Source organism: Dipteris shenzhenensis, chromosome 3 (genome assembly GCF_047967505.1).
Source record: "Dipteris shenzhenensis isolate YYH24624 ecotype China chromosome 3, Dip_SZ_1.0, whole genome shotgun sequence".
Classification (NCBI taxonomy): domain Eukaryota; kingdom Viridiplantae; phylum Streptophyta; class Polypodiopsida; order Gleicheniales; family Dipteridaceae; genus Dipteris; species Dipteris shenzhenensis.
The window spans coordinates 33064253-33088251 of NC_141598.1; the positions used below are offsets into that span (position 1 = coordinate 33064253).

A 23999-nucleotide genomic window follows, 5' to 3' on the forward strand; every position below is an offset into this window, starting at 1 on the left:
AGAGCATTTCCATGGATTTTATTGTAGGGCTACTTGCAACACAAGGAGGGTATAATTCTATCCTTGTGGTGGTTGATCGTCTAACCAAGATGGCTCACTTCATTCCGACTAGAGAGTCTGTTAGTGCCCCACAAGTGGCGGATTTGTTTATTAGACATATATTTCGTCTGCATGGATTGCCTAGATCCATAGTGTCAGACAGAGATGTTAGATTTACCGGTCATTTTTGGACAGCGGTATTTGAGACACTGAGGACTGAGTTAGGAATGAGTAGTGGGAATCATCCTGAGACGGATGGTCAGACGGAGAGAGTCAACCAGACTTTAGAGGATATGCTGAGGGCATATGTGTCATTGAGGCAACATACATGGGACAAGTGGTTGCCATTGCTGGAATTTGCCTACAATGATAGGAAGCATTCATCTACTGGGTTCAGTCCGTTTGAGCTGAACTATGGTTATAGGCCAGCCAATCCAACTATAGTTGGAGTACCTCAGAAAGTGCCTAGTGCCTCGAACTTTGTAGTTCAGATGCGGGAGATGCTAGCACTTGCGAGAGCTAATATCCGCCAGGCTATGGATAGAGCCAAGGTGTATGCGGATGAAAATCGGTCTATAAGAGTATTTGAAGAAGGAGAAAAAGTTTTTCTCAGAATTCCTTCGCACTCGAAGTCGTTGACTTCAGGAGAGTGTGCTAAGTTATCACCTCGATACTGTGGGCCGTGGTTAATTCTAAAGAGAATAGGCAGTGTAGCCTATAAATTAGAATTGCCACAGGGGTGTAAGGTGCACCCGGTTTTTCATGTTTCACGTTTAAAGAAATTTTTACATACAGGTGACTCACTAATCGAAGGTGTGGTTTTGTTTCAGGAGATAGAGGATATTGCAAGGCGCAAACCAACAAGAATCCTGGACCGAGGAACAATGCAAATACGAAATCGAAAGATACCCACGGTGTTGGTTGCATGGCATGGTCAGCCTCTATCCGAAGCGACGTGGGAATCCGTATATCAGTTGCGGAGAGTGTTCCCAGACTTTATCATCGAGGACGCTGATGTTTGAAGAGGGAAGGAATGTTATGCTCTAGCCGAGGTAGCATGACCTCGGAAGAATCAGTCGACATTTCCCTTAAAGGATCTATCTCTGTAATGTATGTGTTTGCGCTTCATGTAAATGATCGGGAGGGATTTAATGTCAAGGTCCTAGGTGAGGGCTGATAGCACCAGACTAGATAGATCTGAGACCAAGGGCCTAATGCTAAGATTGTGCCTAGGGGCAAGGAATTAAATGCATCCCAAGAGAGGGGTGAAATGTTGCATTAGGAAGGCCCTATATGGATGACATGTGGCATCTAGATCTATCTAGGGATTTGGGGTTTGCTAAGGCTAGAGAGAGAAGAGAAGAAACGGATTCACGTGAATTTTGAACGTAGATCTCTGTCTCGCTTGGTAGTCTTAGCAGAATAGGCCGGGAGGAGAATCATGGTGCTACTCCCGTGATCTGCAGTAGAGGCTAGTATAGGGAATAGTTGGTTGACACTCTGCTTTTCTGCTGCTTTTCTGACAGTGAAAGTCTGACAGGCAGGTGAAATCTGTTAGCAGAAACAGTCTCTGCAACTGTTCTTTTTTTTTTTTGAAAGAACAGTAACCAGATGGAGTAACTGGCTAGTTACTCTAACCAGACTAATTCTGGTCTGGTTTGGTTGGTTCCCAACTGAACTCAACCCACTGTAGTCTAGATAACCAGTTATGGTTTGGTTAACTACAGCCAAGGTTAGCTGGCCAAACCTGGTTTGTCTAACCAGTCTAACTTGGTTAGACCAACTAACTGAACCTCTGACCAGGGTTAACTAACCAGAGTTAACTTAACCATTGGTCTGCCACATCAGCAGCTGACTATCTGCCACATGTCAGTGCCACATCAGCTGCATGCGCTGCCACGTCATCATCGCACGTGTGGACCTGCTGGCTGCCACGTCAGCGCCACGTCATCGTCGCACGTTTGGACCTGCTGGCTGCCACGTGTCCTCCTGCGTGAAGCATCACGGTCCCTCCAACTTTCCGTCACGAGATTTGAAGGTCTAGTGTTGTGTGCGCCCGTGTGGAGGTCTCGCTGGCCATCACATCAGAGAATACGCCAAAACGTCTAGGCGACCGTGGAATCCCCCTGCTCACGTCGGAACCTCAGAACAGACTTCCCAAATAAATCCTATCGCTGCATGTAGACCCGCTGCTTTGCACCTTCGCTACACTTTGCTAGTATTTGTGAATCAACACCCGCAGCTTGACGCACAACATCAGAGGCTCCAAACAAGGGACAAGGTCTTCTTCTCACAACGAGAGCTCCGAATAAAGTCCCGTCACTTATGCTTGCTGCGTGAACGGAATCTCTGCGTCAATCTTTCCGTCAACGGAGCTACTCGTTCCTTTCATTAGTGCCTAGCTCTGCGTGATCTCAATCCCTTGCGCTCTTCATGCTTTATCTACCCGATCGTCAAAGCTTGAAGAAGCCTCGAAAACAGGCTCTGATACCAATAAAATCCCTCACGCTCTTTGAAAGACAGCAATTTCTCTTTGATTCACTACGAACCTCCTTCGTAAAAGACAGCAAGTACACTTCCCCTTTTGCTCTCCCTCTCTCTCTCTCTCTCAACAGAGACACTAGGGCCCAGGACAACATGTCGGGCTGGACCCCCCCGAAGGTATTTTATTACTTGAAGAGAATTTGTTACAAAAGTTCAGCGTAGAGCTGTCTGGTACACACTCTTTCAAAACGTGAAAAATCCCCTTTATTACAAGAGCTTCAAGCTCATTTCAAATTGGCAACATGCCACTTGTCTAAAATCTAGACTAAGTCCTATTACATGCCACTAAGGGCCACTCTGGAGTCTGCAAAGCACTTGGTCACACGAACCGCCTCCTAGATGCTTGTTAGGCTCCCGTGGCGCTTAGGAAAAATAACTCTTCCTAGTACTTGCAACAATTAATTAAAGCGCACCACCATGGCACCCATTAATTGTTAGCGCTTTGCATGCAAATAACACACTGTGGACTAATTCTAGTCACGGTGGGCGTCCCCACTGAACACATGTGCACACCTAAACAAATATAAAAATATATATTTATTCTCTGGTTGATCGGAGTCAACACTCTTGATTATAATTAAGGAGCTTTGACCAAGGGTCGAGGCGCCTTAATTATAGCCAAGTCTCTCCAACCGAAGTTGGCACATCTTGGTTAACCGGGGTTAACCCTCTTGGCGCATGCCAAGTCTTGTTGACCGAAGTCAACACTCTCTGACCGTAGTGAGCTCTGTAGTTCTCTGGTTAACCGCAGTTAACCCTCTTGGTAATAAACCAAGTCTCCTTGACCGAAGTCAGGTTTACTGGACTAGAGTCAAGTATCTTTGACCATAGTCAATCCCTTGACCATTAAAAGAACTCTTTGACCATAATTAACACATATAAAACACTTTAATTATGATCAAATAAATGGTCAACTGTACTTTGACTTAGGATATTTACATTGTGGTGACATTCTTTCCCCTTCTTTTATGGGCTGATTTAGTCTGCTTCCCATAGAGACAATGCTCACAAAATTCAAAATCTGAGAAACTCAAATGCGCTACATAACCCATACGGCATAAGAGTTTCATTCCATTCTGGCTCATGTGCCTCAACCTGCAATGCCACAAAGAACAGTGGAAAGATAGGTTGTATGCATCTTGGAAATGACTATGCATGTGACATAGTGGGAGTAGGTGACATAAAGTTTTCTTTTGCAAATGGGTCTGCATTTATTTTAAAACATGTGAGACATGTGCCTAAGTTGACCAACAGTCTTATTTCAGTGGGTCAGCTAGATGATGCTGGTTTTCACACCACTTTTGGCTTTCAGAGTTGGAAAATTCAGAAGGGCTCTATGCTTTTGGCCAGGGGTGCCAAGTGTGGGACTTTGTATCCCTTACATGTATCAGGGGTATTTGATCATGTTGTTGCAATAACCGAGCAGCCAAGCACTCATAAGTGGAGAACCATTCCCTATGGGGAGTAACATGGAATGAAGCACCAGAATCCAAAATCCAATCCTGAGAATATGCATCATCTGAAGTGGTAAGCAACTCTGTAGATAAAGTAGACATGAAGAGAACGTCATTGTCACTATCATGTGTGACTGCATTGATCTGCTCGATCTTCACTTTTCCTTTGTCGTCCCTTGGACTCTTTTCCTTTTGATTTGCACCCCAATTTGCATTCTTTTTCTTATCCTTTTGCTCTCTTTTCAGCTTCTTTTCAGCTTGTAGCAATCCTTTTTCATATGGTCCTTCTTGCCACAGTGGTAACACTCAATGTTTCGTGCCCTGGATTTGCTACGAGACTTCCCTCTTTCTTGGGACTTCCCCCTGAACTGTGATCTGCCCCTTTGCACATTTAAGGCTGCATCCTGCTTGTTGCCGTTCATAGACTTCCGTCTAATTTCCTCAGCCAACAAGCTACCCACAACATCATCAAATTTCAGTACTCCACCAGGTGCAGAGTTACTGACAGCTGTACGGAAGGTATCCCATGAGGATGGCAATGAACATAAGAGAAATATTGCCTTAGTCTCCGCATCAAAATTCATCTTCTGAGCCTTCATGAGGTAAAGAGGCAGTTTCCGTCTCATAAGTGGGACACAGTTTCTTCCACAAATCTTCCGTAGTCTGCTCATTTACTACTGTGAAATAAACTGACTCTGCAAGATGAAGTCTAATAGTAGACTTTGCTAATGCATCCAATTCATTCCAATCATCCTCAGACATATTTGCAGGCTTAGCTTCAATCCCTGCCAAGGGTTTAATATGCTTCTTTTGAATAAGCACATCCCTTATCTGTTCTTTCCACAAAGAAAAGTTTGTCCCATCAAACTTTTTAATGCTGAAAAACTCCTTTTCAGACATGGAAGAGGATGCCATGATGCAAATGAAGCAAAATCCCAAATGCTAGTGCCTGCAAGAGAGAATCACACCAAATACCAGGTGCACCCCAATGTGTATGCCACAATAGACTGAAATATCACCAAAACTCAAAGCTCAAAGCATCAAAAGATGCAGCTGACTCATGTGCATGTACTCCATATGAGCAAATCTGGCCCAAAAGAAAATGCCAACTGCAATGGCAATCCAAAATGCCAATAAGTGCCAAATGGCTCAAGCATAAACACCATCCATGGGCATATGCATCGATAATATCTCATCCAAGAGAGCATAACACTATCAGTGCATCACCTGCAATGTGTCAAAGCTGTCCCTCAGCATAATATAGCATCCATGTGCAAAGCGTCCATAAAAATAGCATCCCACAAGGCAATTTGGGCCTATTAGCGCATCTAATAAGGATCACAATGCATCCAAATGGCCTATAAATCATCCACTGTAACCCAATGCACACCACGAATGAGCGCACATGGCTCAAACTGCAACCAGAGTGATCTGCATAAGGTATGCTCAAGAAATCATGGTCCCACGGAAAAGACCGCTACTGAAAATAGAACCTGAGATGTCTCAAAACATGGGCGCCATTGCATAATCGGACTCAGCAAGAAAATCTGCAAATATCTCTCTTTTGCTGGAACTCCAAAATCCCAACCGATGAGTGAGAAATGGGAGTCAACACTTATCCACTGCCATGTGGCATAAATCTAAGGTTTCAAAACCTTAGAATGAAAAATGCATAACAGAGAGACGAAATCGAATACACAGAGATCTATAACTCTGAAAATACTCCACCGAATTGCGCAAGAACTGACAAGTAGAGGTTTTTGGGCTTCTGGAATGGGATAGAAGGTTTTGAAAACCGTGGTCTCAATCAGTGGGTCCAACACACGGACTGAAAAACGTTTTTGGAAACAGAGCTGTTTGTAAACTCCACCGGAGTGCGAATGATGAGCAACATAGAAGTTTTAGGACCTCCTGAGTCCACCGGAACTGACAGATCTGCAAATGGTTGCTCCAAACCTGAGTTCCAACACCCGGGCAGAAAAACGTAGGAACTGACACAGTGAGTCATAAATCCAATGAAGTGATCCCAGATTCAAGAATGAAGGTATTTCCAAGCTCCTGAAGTGAAGTGGATACCAAAAGTAAGCAATAGTTGCCTCTATAAGTCAATACAGAGTCTCTGTCATCGAACGGAACATGGAAAAGCTCAAAAAACGACTTTTTCTTTGAAAACACTTAACAGGCTCTCAAAACCACTTTGCAAAGCCAAAGTGACTTTTCCAAAGGTTCCTCCAAGGTCTCTGCACACTTAGATGCAAGTAAAGTCGCCCACAAAGCTTCCCACAGAGCTTCTCCTTCCTTCCACAGAGCTGCTGAGCTTCCAGGCATTCACGCACGCTCAGTTAGATCACCCGGGCTCTGATACCAGTTGAGAGTGCTCTTAACGGAAGCAAGAACGGAAGAGGGAGAGAGAGAGAAACAGAGAGCCACACAAGTTTTAGTGGGTGCAAAACCACCCTAATCTTCTTTTTCATTCATTTATATATGTGTTTGAGTATTGTACATAACCGGGGTAAAGACACAGTGACCTTTAACCCCCACAAATATATATGATGATTATTTTTATACTCTTAAAAATTAAATTCATAATTTAATACTCACAGCTGCTCTGTAAGGAACTCCCATACAACGTACAGTTCATGCAGCCAGTCCGCACAGTTGCCGTACAAGGTCGTCCGTACACAGCAGGGCGCTCATCCGTACAGCTTGATCGTACAATCGTACAGTTGTAAACGCTGTCATCCGTACAACCGTACCAGCAGGCCCGTACATAGATTCTCCTGCATCAGTTGTTTTCTTTGCAGGGTCTTTTTCAACAAAGGATTCTTTGCAAGGGTCAATTTGCAGGTATTGAAGAAATTTGGGGCTGCACTTGGAGCAAACATTGCAGAAAGATCTGCAGATTTGGTCTGAAATTTGGGGCTTTTAGTAAATTTGCCCCTTTCTGGTTGCAATTTCAAGCTCGAAATTTGGGGCTTTCAGTTTTGCAGTACAATTTCTTGCAGAAATTTGGGGATTTTGTGATTACACTGCAATTTCGCAGTGAAATTTGGGGCTTTTGCAGACAGAGCGCAATTCTTGCAACATTTGGGGCTTTTGATCAATTTGCCCCTTTTTGGTTGCAATTTCGGGCCTATTTTGGGGCTTTTATGTTGGGAGAGCAATTTTGGAGATTTCAGTTCATACTGCCTTTCTTGAAGTGTTTTGCAGCACTTTTGGCAGATTCTGGAGAGTTTTTTTGATGCTTGGATAGATTTTTGACAGAGCAAGTGCAGAAATCTGAGTTGTATTTACAGCCAGTGCTTGGCTGTGTTTTTTGGGAGTTGTGCATTTCTTTCCCAGTAAGGGAATTCAGTTTTGTATCTGCTAAAATCTCTTTCTTAGATATGGCCCATCAAAATCAGAATGACTTCTAGTTCGGTGGTCTTTCACAGGAAGACAAGTTGGATGGTACCAACTACTCCCTCTGGAGTTTTATGGTACGCAATATTCTGATTTCTCGCAATTTATGGGATTATGTGAATGGGGGTGAGATCCGACTAGCAGATATTCCACCTGCTACCCCTCCCCAGCAAGGAGGTGGAAGAGGTCGTGCACAGGGTGCAGCTGCAGGACAAGCTGTTGGTGCAGCTACAGCCAGTACTCCAGAGCAGAAGAGATGGGATTCACAGGATGCCTTAGCTTTGTCATGCATCTCTCTTTCAGTGAAAAGATTTATCATTCCTCATATCCGGTCGTGTAAGACCTCGAAGGCAGCGTGGGATATCTTAGAAAGCATGTATGCAGCCCGGAATGATGCAAGGGTATCTTTCTTGAAAAGAGAGTTAAGTAATACACATATGGAAGAGGGTGACTCCATGTCAGTCCACCTCACAAAGCTACAGGATCTCAGGAGCAATTATTGAACATAGATGAGATTATTCTTGATTCAGAGATGATTACCACCACTCTGAATTCTCTTCCTGAGTCTTATCGTAGCTTTCATACCTCGTTGAACTTATCATTGAGGGGGGATGCAAATCCTCTCACTTTTCATGAGTTGATAGGACTTATGCTTCAGGAAGAGCAGACCAAGAAAAACTTGGCTTCACGTGCAGGTGAACAAGCTATGCTCTCAAAGTTCAAGTAAAAAACAAAGGGACAGGCAAAGACATCAGTAAATCAGCCTTCCAGTGGGTCAGGACAGCCTTCACAAAAGGCTAAAAATGATGCAAGTAAGCCCAAGAAGAAGGGTTTTTGTCATTACTGCAAAAAGCCAGGTCATCACATTGCAGAATGCAGAAAAAGGCTCGCAAAAGAGAAGAAAAACAGCTCTGGTATGGCTGTTTCAGATTCAGCTCCTCATGCATCTGACAGTGGGGATGCTGCAGCCAACTTTGTTGGACAGGATTATGCCTTTTTATCTTGCATTTCAGATTCTAGGTTGGCTGCTCCAGATGCTCGGGATAGTACAGCCAGTTGTAATGATGATACATATGCCTTTTTGACTTGCAGTTATGACCCCTCTACGGATGCATCAGCTTTCAGTGTCAATGAAACACTGAATACTTGGTATTTTGACAGCGGTGCCTCCAAGCATATCACTTCTAGGAAGTGTCTCTTTACTTCCTTGCATCCACCTCCCGTTGGTAAGAAAGTCACTTGTGCCAACAACTCGTCATATTCAGTACGTGGCACAGCAGAAGTTGAGCTTACCGCCATTGATGGCTCAGTTTTCAGACTTTCAGATGTCTTGTATGTGCCTGGTATCACCAAAAATCTCCTTTCAGTGTCCACTTTTAACAGGGCTGGATTTCAGGTCATCTTTGAGGATGACAAATGTGCTGTCCGAGACAGGGAAAATGATTATGCCTTGAGATTATCTGGTACTCTGCTGCGTGGGCTTTTTCAGCTTGATCTTTTTGAGAAAAGAGCAGCGCATGCTCTTGCAGTTTCTACTCCTACTGCTGCCATGCAGAATGCAGAATTATGGCGTGCCCGATATGGCCACATGCATTACAACAGCTTGATGACACTTCAGAAGCACTCTATGGTTGATGCATTGCCACCTCTTGAGATACCTCCTCCACATGCCTGTGAAGGCTGCATTTTAGGCAAGATGCATAGATTCCCCTTCAAAAAGGATGGTTCAGTTAAAGCTGTCCGCAAATTACAGCTTATACACAGTGATGTCTGTGGTTCCATGAGGACTCCATCATTGGGTGGTCATCTCTACTTTGTTACTTTTATTGATGGTTACTCCAATTTCACTTGGGTCTTTGGGCTGAAGCGCAAATCAGAAGTGTTCATGGTATTTAAACACTTTTCAGCCATGGTTGAAAATGAAACTGGCCTCAAGATATAGACATTGCGCACAGATAGAGGTGGGGAATACTTGTCTGCAGATTTTGATGCTTTTCTGAAAGGCAAGGGTATTGTGCATCAGCTCACAGTGAGGCTGACCCCTCAGTAAAATGGCAAAGCTGAGAGGAAAAATAGAACTCTTATGGAGATGGACAGATGTATGCTGTAAAGCAAACACATGCCTCACAAATTCTGGCTTGAAGGTCTGATGTGTGCCAACTACATCTTAAATCGGGCTCCCACTAAGGCTTTGAAAACAAAAACTTCCTATGAGGTCTGGAATGGGAGAAAGCCTTCAGTGGATCATTTCCGAGTCTTTGGATGCCTTGCATATGCTCATGTGCCAGTTGAATTTCGGCATAAGTTGTCAGATAAGGCAATTAAGTGCATATTTGTTGGGTACAGTGCAGAAAGCAAGGGGTACCGTCTCTACAATCTTGCTACACGCAAGATCATTGTCAGTAGAGATGTGATATTTGCAGAAAATTCAGCTCACACTCAGGCTGAATTTCATATGCCTTCTTCTTCAGAGGATGTTTTTGAGGGGTTGCTACCCATTGCCTTGGGTTCCCCTGCTGATATTTCTGATGCAAATAAGAATTTACAGCGACCTCCCGATGCTCCAGTTCAGCCACAAGATGTCTTGCCTGTTGGGATATCTCAAGGTGTATGCCTCAGGCACACCTTATGTTTCTATGTGTGAGTGCTAGAGGCACAGTTAGGTGCCCACAAGCACAGTTAGGTGGTGGAAAAGCCACATAGGATGATTGAGTGAATCTAGGAGCAGATTGAGGAGATGATTGTGGAGCTTTGAGGTCATCAGTGATGTCAGTGACCTTGTATGAGGTGCCTACTTAAGGACCTCTTTCTTCTTCATTCTATATGCAAGTATTCTGATTTTGTGTCAACTCTACTCTTTCCTTTCAGTGTTCCAACATGGTATCAGAGCCATTTGATCCCCCTTGAGCCCATTTCTGCCACATCATCATCATCATCTTCTTCTTCTTCTTCACCATCTCTCCCTCTTCTCCAAAAAATTTGCTTGAGCTTGTTCTCCTTCAATCCTCAACCATTTCCCACGCCCTTTCTACTGGAGATCCCTCTTGTTGGGGCGAGTTTCGGGCTGGAAGGAATTAAAGAATGAAATGCGCTGCTCGTCGCCATTGCAGAAAAATCGTCGAAGTTCTCTACTGCAAGTTCTCTGCGCCTGCTCTGTCTTTTCCTAATTCCTTCCAGGGCAAGCTTCTCCATACCTAGAGCTACCTTGTGCTGAAATCTGAGCAGCAATGGCTGCATATTGAAGGAGAAAACAGAGAAAAACCAGTCGACTTTGTTCAAGAAGGTGAAGGCGACCTGACGCATATTTTCGCCTCTTCTTCCCAGAGGATCTACTGTGGTATACGAGCTTTCTTTTGCCTCAGAAAGCCCTCTTTCTTTTGCTTTGAAGAGTGTGATATGAGCCCTCCAAGTTCAGCTCTCTAGTTTTGACAGTTTTGACATACTTTTGAAAATGATGCTACATAAAATGCTACTCTAGCATTTCTGGTCTTTTGAAGTTTTTAATAACTTCACTACAAGTGTTGCTTCAGTTTTTTTTTGACTTGCTAGACCTGGTTGTGATTGGAAAGTGTTTATTTCATTCACTCCTATGAAGCATGCAAAAGTAGCATCATTGTTTGAAAACTAGTCACTACTATTTGCTACAACAAGTGCCTATACTTTGGAAGTATTTCAGTTCTTTTTGCCTTGTAAGAGAGATAGACACTGCCCAATATCTGGGTTAGACCCTCTCATGGCTACTTTATATAATCTTGAGAAGTTCAATGGAAAGGGCTTCCATACATGGCAAATGAAGGTAACATTTGCATTGATGCGGGAGAACTTATGGGGACTTGTCAAAACTACTCCTACCGCTTCTTCTACGGCCTCAAATGCTGGAGAATCTTCAGCTCCGACACGACCGGCAAGGGATCCAGCAAGAGAAGAAAAAGCATATGGTATAATTGCTTTAGCTTTGGGTGATGATTACATACATCATATATCTGACTTGGAGTCTCCATCGGAAGCCTGGCAGAAGCTAGATTTGATTTTTGGTGCAAGCTCTCACATATCTAAACTATCACTTAAAATCTCTTTCTTTGAGTTAAAGATGGCAAGTGATACTACTTTAGCTGCTCATGTCAACTATATGCGGAGTCTTATGACTCAGTTAGCTTCTATCAACTCTCCTATCACCCCTGATGATGCTATGGCAGTACTACTTAAGAGTATGCCTGAAAGTTTTGATCACATTGTAAGCACTTTGAAGAATCTTCCCAATCCAAACCTTGAAGGCATTATCTCAGCTCTCCAAGAAGAAGAAAGACATATGGAGTTAAGGAAAGGCAATGACACTGCTTATGTTATGAAATTCCAGAAGGGCAAGTATTCTCCTTGCAATCACTGTGGAAAGACAAATCACCTTTCAAAGGACTGCTTCAAAGTTAATCCATGCAAGCACTGTGGCAAAAACAACCATAGTGAGAAGTTTTGCAGAGACAAAGCAAAGACAGAAAATGCAAATCTACTTACAGTGAATTTGCCTCCACAAGATGAGGCATCCCATGAAGATTATGCATTTTAAATCATCTCTATGTATGCTCCAGATCTCTCTTTTTATGTCAAGGTACTCAGCCTGGATAGTCCTCCAAAATGAATGAAAATAAATTATTGTGTGTTGTGTGTTTTGTAAACACCTCTGGTCACCTTATGATGTAGGCCATGTGTATGTTTTGTTCCATGGTACCTCCTACAGACATTGTGTGCATGTACATGTAGGGGAGATAACCATTGGAAGGTCTGTTTGTATCCCTTTCTGTTTACCTTACACCCAAGGGAACCCTTGCTAGCATGAGAACCTAGCCATAGATTAATCCTTGACCACCATGAGATGGCATGAGAAACTATGAGACTAGATGTATCCATGACATAGCCTGAGGCATTTCCTTGAGGGGGGGTTTGTTGGGATATCTCAAGGTGTATGCCTCAGGCACACCTTATGTTTCTATGTGTGAGTGCTAGAGGCACAGTTAGGTGCCCACAAGCACAGTTAGGTGGTGGAAAAGCCACATAGGATGATTGAGTGAATCTAGGAGCAGATTGAGGAGATGATTGTGGAGCTTTGAGGTCATCAGTGATATCAGTGACCTTGTATGAGGTGCCTACTTAAGGACCTCTTTCTTCTTCATTCTATATGCAAGTATTCTGATTTTGTGTCAACTCTACTCTTTCCTTTCAGTGTTCCAACATTGCCACCTCCACAGGCAGTGGAATAGGTGGTTCAGCAAGAAATTGCTGACATACATGCAGCAAAAACAGTCCCAAACTGGCTGTTACAGACTCTCAGGGAGAGTAAGATTGATGCTCCATTACCTGGCAGGACTCGCAGTGCAGCAAGGCACATGGAAGGTGCTAATTCAGTGGAATCAGCATATGCAGGTACTCTTCTCGATGAGGTGGAGCCTGCAACATTCGAAGAAGCTAAGGACAATGTGCATTGGATGAATGCCATGCACGATGAGTTGCAGTCCATTAAGAAAAATCAGACTTGGGATGTTGTAGACTTGCCACCAGGTTAACATGCCATTGGCACACGATGGGTTTTCAAGGTGAAACGGAAGCCAGATGGCTCCATTGACAGATACAAGGCAAGGCTGGTTGCTAAAGGCTATGCTCAGAAAAAGGGCATAGATTATGAGGAGACTTTTGCTCCTACATCCCAGATGACCACCATCCGATCTGTTATTGCAATGGCTGCACATTTTGAGTGGAATGTTCATCAGTTGGACATAAAAACAGCCTTCTTAAATGGAGACTTGTTGGAGAGGTTTATGTCAAACAACCTCCAAGCTTTGAAATTACAGCAAATGCACTTCAGGTATGCAAGCTAAACAAAGCTTTGTATGGGCTGAAACAGGCCCCTCGTGCATGGTATGCCAAGATTCATGCCTTTTTGACCAGCAAGGGGCTGCACAATAGTCCTACTGAGAGCACCCTCTACATCAAGATGGATGGGGGGGAAATCTTAGTCATCCTTCTTTATGTCGATGACTTACTGCTCACAGGGTCCAATGAAGATAATATTGCAGATTTCAAAGCTGATTTGCAGACCAACTTTGACATGTCAGATTTGGGACTGCTTCACTTTTATTTGGGGATCCAGTTCTCTCAAGAGAGACGTGGCACTGTTATGTCTCAGTCCAAGTATGTGCAGAAACTCTTGGACAGATTTCACATGCATGATTGTAAGCCCATAGCCACTCCCATGGAGCCGGGGCTGAAACTCACAGTGCATGATGCAGGAGAATTAGTTGATGCCACACTTTACAGTCAGGCTGTTGGATGCCTCATATATCTCTGCAACACTAGACCTGATATTCAGTTTGCAGTATCTCAGGTGAGCAGGTATATGCACAGCCCAAAAACTATGCATTGGCAGGCAGTTAAGCGCATCTTTCGTTATTTGTAGGGCACGAAGTCTTTTGGCTTGTTATTTCCCTGGGGGGGTGACTTGCAGATGCATGCCTACAGTGATCCAGATTGGGCTGGTGATTATGACACTAGGCAGTCCACTAGTGGCAATTGTTTCTTTTTGGGTAAATCTTGCATTTCCTAGCTGAGTAAGAAACAATCTACAGTGGCTACCTCATCATGTGAAGCTGAGTACAGGGCAGCTTTCACAGCAACAGTTGAATGTGTCTGGCTGCGACGTCTATTTGCTGATCTTCATCTGTCATTGGAGGGTCCTTCTCCAATTCTCACTGATAGTCAGAGTGCCATTGCAGTGGCAAAGAATCCAGTGTTTCATGCTCGCACGAAGCACATTGAGGTTCACTATCACTACGTCAGAGAGAAGTTGCATGCAGGAGAGATCAGTATGATCTTTGTGTCCACACATGACAATGTTGCAGATATTTTCACCAAAGCACTACCACGTGAAAAGTTTGAGGCATTTCGCAGTGCCCTGAACTTATATCCGTTTGGTGATTGATCAGCCTTGTACATGACATTGGCACTGCAGGGGGGTGTTAGAATTATAGATATAATTCAGCAGTGACCAATGTAATTTAATAAGCTAGTTAGGGTCACTTTTTCCTCTTTAAGAGGTTTTTCTTCCTAACCGTAGTTAGTTCACTAACTATGGTTAGTGACTACTAAGGTTTTGTCACTAGGACAAAACCTTATCTCTCACTCTTTCAGTTGTACTCTCACACTCTTCATTGCAACTAAGCTTTCAAGCTTTCAGCTCTCAGCTCACTCTCTTGCTCTCTCTCTCCCCCAAATCTTACAAATTTTTCCAATTGCCACGTGCCCACATAGTTTCTTGCAACTTTCTGCTACCAGAGAATGTGTACGTAGCTACAGCACAAAGGAGCCATGAAAAAAAACCTTGTTGATATCCGTATGATGAGCAGACGTTGCAGAGAATTTATAGCAGCTTCGAAAATTTCTTGTTGATAATATCCATCTTGGAAGAACGTGACGAGCAGAAGTTGCAGAGAATTTCTTGTTGATAACAAGTGAGTAGAAGTACTCGTGAGCACTGCCTTTACTATGGGAGGGAGGGAGGGAGGGAGGGAGGGAGGAGAGGGGAGGGAGTGTTGAGCCAACACATAGAGAGGAGGATTAGGGTGCTGTTTGGAGGTGTCTTTGGGGAGGAGTGTGTGTGAGGAGTGAACTGTTCGGGTGACCAGCAAAGGGGTGACTTTGAAGGGTGCTTTCAGATCAGAGAGGAAGTGTTACCGAGGGACGGATAGCGGAGTGAAGGTACATTGGGCTGCCAGCCCCTTCATCCTCTTCTCCAGCCCTCTCCTTTCTTCAACCTTCAGTTCCCTTCTATCCCATGCACCTTCTCTTTCAGTTCATCGTCCTCTTCACTCCGACATGGCGACTTTGTCCGAGATGGCAGAGAACAAGAATTGAATTCCAGTGTTGCCCACATTCCCGGTTGACTAGCAGTTGGATGGGCTCAATTACAGCGTCTGGTGGGTGATGATGGAGTCTGTGTAACAGTGCCCGCGTGCCACCTCTTACATGTGCCCACATGCCACCTCTCACACCCTTGTATCTATCCTTGGGGTCAAGCTCTCTAGGCGCTCATATGGGGCTGACCTACTACCCCTACATGTATGTGTGTGAAGCCTAAGTTTATACAGTGTCTACTCTCACTGTTGCATTGCTGATAATATCAATTTTATGCAGCTTGTCCATGTGATGCATAATGCAGTTAAAAGTTGAAGCCCGGTCGGACATATTATGAAATTAAAGAATGTTTTCTTTGACTGAGTGCGTTTAGGCATGTTTGTGGATTTATGCAGGTATGCATGTACTTACTAATGAATTGATTCTCCAAAGTCTTGACTGCACACGTAGTGTGAGACTGAGCCTTAGTACAAATGGCAAGTGATAAAGGATTTCAGTTTCAGTTTCCCCCTTCTTTGATTCAAGCGGAAGAGGCTTCCTAGAGAGACTGCAAATTTGCACGACATGTCTGTTGCCTCTTTTGCATTAGCACTGTTGGTTGTATGAGTAAGAGTTCAATTGTGATGTTCTTGACTCTAAAGTGCTTTTGGGGTGGTGGCATCTACTTATTAGGCAGTGTTACCTTTTGTATAACATCGATTTCAAAATTAGCCTTGCTAAAGGCCCGAAGCAGGTGGATGATGTCTAAGTAGGAAAAATTTCTACCTGTGTGCAGGTTGAGCCCATTTTTCATAGAGGGGTAGACATCCCTAGTAAAGAAGAAGGCCGGGCTTTATTGGTAAGACCTTCCTTTAAAAAAATATATATTTACAAATATAAAGATCTAATTACAAGACCAATATGTTGTTTAGTGTAATAAAATATGTAGAAGGTCGATCGTCACGCTATTGTTTTGATTATTCCTTTAATTGACTTTCTTCAATATTTTTTTTATTGTTTTGTAGGGTCGCATCTTGGATGCTTTTGTCAGTAAATTTGGAACTCTCAAGCATACGGTTCCACAGGTTGGTTCTTCTTTTGTCCAACACAGACCCTTTCATTTGTGCAAGTATCTGGGCCAGTTGTACATAGCTAGTAAATAATATATCTGGCTTACGGAAAATGGAATGTTTATTGCAAAGCTTTTGCAAGGTGGTGATGGAGAGGAGGGGAAGGAGCGACCCAGCTTGAGAACACGACTTGAACTGCCTGTTCAGGTTTATTTCTACTGGTTTTGATTTTGCCTGTACTCGAAATACATGGTCCCAAAGATATATTTGTCTACTGGATTTGATTCTGTGCTCCTCCATCATTGTGGCTTTGAAATGTGTATTTGAACTAGCATACTATTTTGCTATTTTGGTAGACGGCACTGAATTTACAGACTCCACCAGAACATGCAAAGGAAGTTGCTGATTGCAAACAACTGATTAAAACTCTAGTCATGGGTATGTGCCGAAACTAGTGCTCCAACTCTATGCTTGTTGAATTTAGTACACTGGTCTATTTAATTTGTTTGAGGGGGCAATGAAGTACTACAAAGCATTTTCCTTCAGGTATGAAGACCTTGGTCTGGAGCATAACCAATGTGAATGCACCAATGCAAGTGGCCCAGGCACCAGGCATAGCCAATACCATTGGTCCAAAGGGAATGAGAGAAGATGAGGTTCGTGCAGTAAGAAATCTCCAAGTAGATTGTCAGCTGCTGCTATATGTAGTTCATTGCAGATCATCCTCTGTTATAGAGTCTATTGTCAAGTCATGTTTGGAAGATGTACGAGATAAAGCAAGCAGATCTACTGATATGTCATGTACTTGCTCTGATCAAAATATGTTTGGCAGGTGCGCCTTGCTACAGGCATTCTGAAAAGTGGGGTTCATTGTCTAGCCCTTTTCAAGGACAAAGATGAGGAGAGGGATATGATTCAGCATTACTCCTCTGTTTTTACAGTGATGGAGCCTAGGAATCTAATGGATATGTTTTCCATGTGTATGCCCCATCTTTTTGAATGCATGATTAATAACAATCAGCTTCTGCAAATATTTTCAACTCTTCTCCAAACTTCAAAAGTCCCGCGATACTTTGCTGATGTTCTTGTCAACTTCATTGTAACCAGCAAACTTGAATTGCTTAAGCAGCCAGAGTCTCCTTCTGCAAAACTGGTTCTACAACTTTTCAGATATCTTTTTGTGGCTGTAGCCAAAAGTCCAGGTGATTGTGAGCGCGTTCTTCAGCCTCACATTGCAACTTTAATGGAAACATGTATAAAAAATGCAACAGAAGTTGATAAACCACAAGGCTATATGCAGCTACTCCGTACGATATTTCACTCGCTTTCTAGTGGGAAGTTTGAGCTGCTTTTTAGAGAATTCATTCCTTATATACAGCCATGCCTGAATATGTTGTTGGCAATGTTGGAAGGGCCTACAGGTGTCGAAATGACGGATTTGGTCGTAGAACTTTGTCTAACAATACCTGCTAGATTGAGTTCTCTCCTTCCACACCTTCCAAGGCTTATGAAGCCCCTAGTGTTGGCTCTAAAAGGCAGCGAAGAGCTTGTTGGACTTGGGTTGAGGACATTAGAACTGTGGATTGACAGCCTTAACCCTGAGTTTTTGGAACCCAGTATGGCAAAGGTTATGTCTGAGCTTATCTTGACACTGTGGTCACACCTTCGACCCAAGCCTTATCCATTTGGTTCTAAGGCACTTCAGTTATTGGGGAAGCTGGGGGGTAGAAACCGTAGATTTTTAAAGGAACCACTTGCGTTGGAATGCAAAGAGAACCCTGAGCATGGATTACGGTTGATATTGACATTTGAACCTACTACATCTTTCTTGGTGCCATTGGATCGTTGTATATATCTTGCTCGTGCAGCGGTAATGCAACCTCAGCCTGGACTGGACTCTTTTTACCGGAAGCATGCTTTGAAATTTCTAAGGGTTTGTCTTTCACTGGTTTTGAATCTGAAAGGAAACATTGGGAATGAGGGCGTGTCTTCTGGCCAGCTGAGCACTATGCTTTTGACTCCTATTGATCCTTCCAGACGCAAAGCAGAGACTTTGAATATGAAGGTAAAGGTTACTTTGCTTGGAATATGGAAAACATTATTCTGTCTAGAATGAGTATTGAAGATTTTCATTCAGAAAATAGCTTGTGAGAGCTAAAGTTTTTGTGAGATCTTGTTTGGCTTGTGCCCCTGTTGCTGCATAGCAGAGTGGTCTTGATAGTTTTTAAAAGTGCCAACTGCCCGTTCTGTTCAGGCGGATCCAGGCGTAAAGACTAAAACTCAACTTATGGCTGAGCGGACAGTATTCAAAGTTTTGTTAATGACAGTTATTGCAGCAAGTGCTGAGACTGAACTGCAAGATGCAAAGGATGATTTTGTTTCAAATGTATGCCGGCACTTTGCTATGATATTCCATGCAGATTCACTAGCTGGACCTCAAGCTGTTCCCGGCCAGAGTAGTGGACCTACAGTAAGCTCAAGTGGGAGTCTGAATGTGAAGCCTCGAAACAAGTCTCAAACCAACCTGAAAGAGCTTGACCCATTGATTTTTTTGGATGCCTTAGTGGCTGTGCTAGCAGATGAGAACAGGCTACATGCCAAAGCTGCTTTGAATGGGTTGAATATTTTTTCTGAAACCCTTCTCCTTCTTGCCCGTTCCAAGCACACTGGTGGACTTCCTTTGAGAGGTGTGAGTACACCTGGAACTCCCATGATGGTGAGTAGTCCTTCTATGAACCCAGTTTATTCACCTCCACCTGGAGTCAGAATTCCAGTTTTTGAACAGCTGCTTCCAAGACTCTTGCACTGCTGCTATGGGAGCACATGGCAGGCTCAAATGGGTGGTGTCATGGGGTTGGGAGCTCTTGTAGGTAAGGCTACAGTTGATACTCTCTGCCTTTTCCAAGTACGCGCAGTTCGTGCCTTGGTGTATGTCTTGAAGCGGCTGCCACAGCATGCAAATAAAGAGCAAGAGGAGACTAGTCAAGTCCTTACACAAGTTTTGCGAGTTGCCAATAATGTAGAGGAATCAACAAATGAACCTCGTCGTCAAAGCTTTCAAGGTGTGGTTGATGTGCTGGCAGCAGAACTTTTTAACTCCAATGCTACTCATATTGTTAGAAAAAATGTGCAGTCATGTCTGGCATTGCTTGCCAGCAGGACGGGCATGGAAGTTTCAGAATTGTTGGAGCCTCTCCATCAGCCATTGCTTCAACCACTGATTATAAGACCCCTTCGCACCAAGCATCCTGAACAGCAGGTCCAATGACGTTCTTACTGCCTGTCATTTTGTGAGTTTCCATGTTATTTCTGAAGCTTAGTATGGCTTAATACCTTCAATCCAGAAAATGATGCATGATCAATGAATGGCAGCCTACCCTGAATTCATCCCGGCAAATGTTTTTCAGGTCGGAACAGTGATGGCCTTCAACTTCTGCCTTGCCTTGCGGCCTCCATTGCTGAAGATGACGAATGAACTTGTTAGCCTTCTACAAGAGGCTTTACAAATTGCAGAGACTGATGAGAGCGTTCTCATTTCAAAGTTTATGAACCCAAAGTTGGCAGTGACCTTAACCAAGCTTCGAACAGCATGTATTGAATTGCTATGCACTGCAATGGCGTGGGCTGATTTTAAAACACCGAACCATGCAGAACTACGCTCGCGCATTATTGCTATGTTTTTCAAGTCGCTTACTTGTAGAACACCTGAGATTGTGGCAGTTGCCAAAGAGGGACTTCGCCAGGTGAGCTCATTATTTGAGTATGCCATATGAATAATGCCTTGTGCAGGTATATGGGCTGTCTATTGGCATACTGGCTGCTTACACCTATGGCCATATACATGCTTACACATGTTTTCTGAAGTTTCCATTTATGCACCTAGATGCCTTTTTAAAAGTCATATTTTTTGTTTTGGAAACTGTTCCGCAGGTAATCCAGCAGCAAAAAATGCCAAAGGAGTTATTACAGAGCAGTCTCAGGCCAATTTTGGTAAATCTTGCCCATACTAGAAGTCTGACGATGCCTTTACTACAAGGACTGGCTAGACTGCTGGAGCTTCTGTCAAACTGGTTCAACGTTACGTTGGGCTGCAAGCTTATGGAACATTTAAAGAAATGGCTTGAACCAGAAAAACTTGCTCAGACACAGAAATCATGGAAAGCTGGAGAGGAGCCCAAAATTGCCGCAGGTAGTTATGTTCATACTTCTAGTGATGGCATTCATGTCTAAGAGGAGCAGTTCAGCATTGAAAGGGTGGAATGATTGACAGACACCTAAGGACTGTTATTATTGATGGAACCTTAAGCTCATCTATTAATTCTGTGTCCTGTTTCTTGTGGTTGATCCTGGCAGCGATAATTGAGCTCTTCCATCTCCTGCCAGCAGCTGCAGGAAAGTTTTTGGATGAGCTAGTGACCTTGACAATGCAACTGGAAGCCGCTCTACCGCAGGGACAGATTTACAGTGAACTTAACAGTCCTTACCGTTTACCTTTGACAAAGTTTCTGAATCGTTATGCTACAGATGCTGTGGATTACTTTTTAGCTCGGTTGACACAGCCAAATTTTTTTAGGAGGTTCGTTAATACTCTGCTCTCTCCTTAAATTATATGATTTGTATGCCTGCACTTATGCTTTTCCTGATGTCTATCCCTCGAGAGGAATAGAACTATGAAATGAGGATTGGCCTGTTGTGTAGGGTCTCGGAGAATCCGGGGCATGGATCGTCTATAGCCTGATTAGATGTCATGTTAGGAAAGAGTTGTAATTTTTTTGGTGACCTTCATATTTATTGTATTCAATGGCATTCTTGCTTACCAATGAATTGCTTGGATGGAATGATGTGGGCAAAGGACTTGCTGATGGGGAGCAAGGGACCACTGCTAGACTAAGTGTATAGCAATTTGATGGGCTGTGAATTGTGGGGACAGCCAAAAGCTGCCATGTGTTGCCAAAGGAAAACACCGGGTATAAGGGTCCCATACCCTGCCCCGTAGCCGTCTCAAAGCCCAGTCCTTAAAGCCCAGTCCTTGGGGGGGGATGCTCAATGGGGGCTCAACCTCCTTATTATATCCTTTGTTTATCAATTGACCACTCTGTATATGGGACTTATGTCCCCTCAGTCTTTATACATCATCATGAGGGTTGAGGCTCAATGTGCCTCTCTGACACACCCCATGAGTCGATACACCTTGAGTATAGCATTCTGGTCAACTCCACATTGACAAGGGAGTACATGATTGGCACGATCACACCATGTTGAACCATCAGCAGGTACCTAAGTTGTTGCCAGTCTTTGCCCATTAGGAGAACTAGTCACAACATCAGTTGCCACATTCTGCAGCCGCCTCGCCAATTCACACGCACAGCTGGTCAGAATAGAGCATCCACCACGCGTCAGTAGCTAGCGGGTGCATCAACCCAACATCCAGCTGCCGTTTTGCTTAAAACATCCTTTGTTTTGATAGGTCTCCATTCTTGTCTTTTGCCGTTTAGTTTCGAGTGCCGTTGTGGCTTCTTGCAAACGGGTTGTCACTGTTTTTACAGAGCTCGTCGCTCAGGCATTGCCATTGTCGCTTCGCTTGTTACTGAGTTCATCGCTCAGGTGCTTCCATCCAATCCCTTTGTTCTTGCGTACCACCATTGTGGTCAAGTGCTCTGAGTGCCACATTAACAAGTGTGATGAGATCTGTCACGTACAAATCTACTCGAAATGGCTGTACAAGAGGTGGACATGAGTTCGTACAACTGTCGGCCATATTGCTATTTGGCTTTCATTGCCGTAGGTGTATGGACAGCAATCTGTAGAGACCGGCAAATGAGCACGTTAATGCTGAGGTCCATTTTTGGATCTGTTCATCTAATGTGCAGGTGAAATTTGCGGCTTTTTGTGTCAGGTCATCTGCTTGCAGGAAATGCTGGAGATTCCCTCAAATTTAGGTTGAGAATCCCACTCAAAACTTGGGGTTTAGAATTAAGGTGATATTTGCAGGTATTGGCAGTCACAGATGGTGATTTGGCAGACATTTGCGTTTAGATTGTTGTGCAATCAGTTGGTTTTGTCAACGATTTGGAGTCACTTGCATTACTTTTACATATTTGTGGCCAATTTGCAGATTTCGGTCTTGTTGCAGGAATTTGGACTTAGTGTGAGTCAGCATTTTGGTGTTTTTGCAAGTAGATTCTAGTGCTTTTGCAGGGTTATTTCTGGGTATTCTTTTGAAATGGCACATAATGCAAAGAATGTTTTTGGATTTCTAGTATAGGAAGACAAGTTGGATGGTACCAACTATTCTCTGTGGAGCTTAATTGTAAAAAGTATGCTTGTGGTCAAAAGCTTGTGGAGTAATAGGGTTCAGAACCCATCTCAAGGAGGTGCTGAATGAGATAGTGGGCAGCCCTGCTTGTCCAGCTCAGACCAGGACCAGCTGTTAAGCCCACTACGATTAGCAAAGATGGGATACCAAAGATGCTCAGACTATGATTGTAATTGCTTTGCTGGTGAAGAGGCTGAGTATTCCTGGTATCTGGCTAGCTGAAACATCAAAGCAAGCATGGGACACTTTAGAGAGCATGTTCTAGGCCAGAAATCAGTCTAAAGTGAAACCTTCCCTCGAAAAGGACAATGAAACCTCAGTCGTAAAATACAGCAGAGACACTCTCATTTCTTTCCCTCTCTCCCTCTCTCAACAGAGACACTAGGGCCCAGGACAACAGTCGGGTTGGACCCCCCCGAAGGATTTTATTACTTGAGAGAAGATGAAGTACATAGTTCAGCGTAGAGCTGTTCATACATTAAAATCCAAAACGTGAATGAATGAATGAATCATTACATGAGCTCTCAGGCTCCCTTTCTTGGCAACAAGCCACTTGTCAATTTCTACACTACTTTCCTAATTACATGCCACTAAGGGCAACTCTGGAGTCTTCGAAGCACTTGGTCACGCGAACCGCCTCCTAGACTCTGATTAGGCTCCCGTAGCGTTTAGGAAAATAACTCTTCCTAGTACCTGCAACAATTAATTAAAGCGCACCACCATGGCACCCATTAATTGTTAGCGCTTTGCATGCAAACAACACATTGTGGACTAGTTCTAGTCACGGTGGGCGTCCCCACTGAACACATGTGCACACATAACAAATATAATAAATAAATATATATTTATTCTCTCGTTGACCGAAGTCAACGCTCTTCATCATAATTAAGGGGCTTTAACCAAGGATCGAGGCGCCTTAATTATAGCCAAGTCTCTCTAACCGAAGTTGGCACATCTTGGTTAACCGTGGTTAACCCTCTTGGCGCATGCCAAGTCTCGTTGACCAAAGTCAACACCCTCTGACCGAAGTCAGTTCTATAGTTCTCTGGTTAACCGTAGGTGTCACCACAATGTAAATATCCTAAGTCAACGTACAGTTGACCATTTATTTGATCATAATTAAAGAGTTTTATATGTGTTAATTATGGTCAAAGAGTTCTTTTAATGGTCAAAGGATTGACTACGGTCAAAGATACTTGACTCTAGTCAAGTAAACTTGACTTCGGTCGAGGAGACTTGGTTTATTACCAAGAGGGTTAACTGCGGTTAATCAGAGAACTACAGAGTTGACTA

At 43.6% G+C, this 23999-nt stretch overlaps 1 protein-coding gene across 1 annotated transcript in view; it reads left to right on the forward strand.

Moving 5' to 3' along the window:
• Positions 1-23999, forward strand: part of LOC147903683 (uncharacterized) — a 164078-nt gene that overhangs the window by 23628 nt on the left and 116451 nt on the right. The window contains exons 8-17 of the mRNA XM_087400552.1: positions 16117-16179; positions 16346-16405; positions 16523-16597; positions 16747-16828; positions 16937-17046; positions 17223-18455; positions 18645-19649; positions 19798-20133; positions 20321-20579; positions 20744-20966. Of these exons, the coding sequence (XP_087256678.1) occupies positions 16117-16179; positions 16346-16405; positions 16523-16597; positions 16747-16828; positions 16937-17046; positions 17223-18455; positions 18645-19649; positions 19798-20133; positions 20321-20579; positions 20744-20966 (3446 nt within the window). The remainder of the gene's footprint in view (positions 1-16116; positions 16180-16345; positions 16406-16522; positions 16598-16746; positions 16829-16936; positions 17047-17222; positions 18456-18644; positions 19650-19797; positions 20134-20320; positions 20580-20743; positions 20967-23999) is intronic.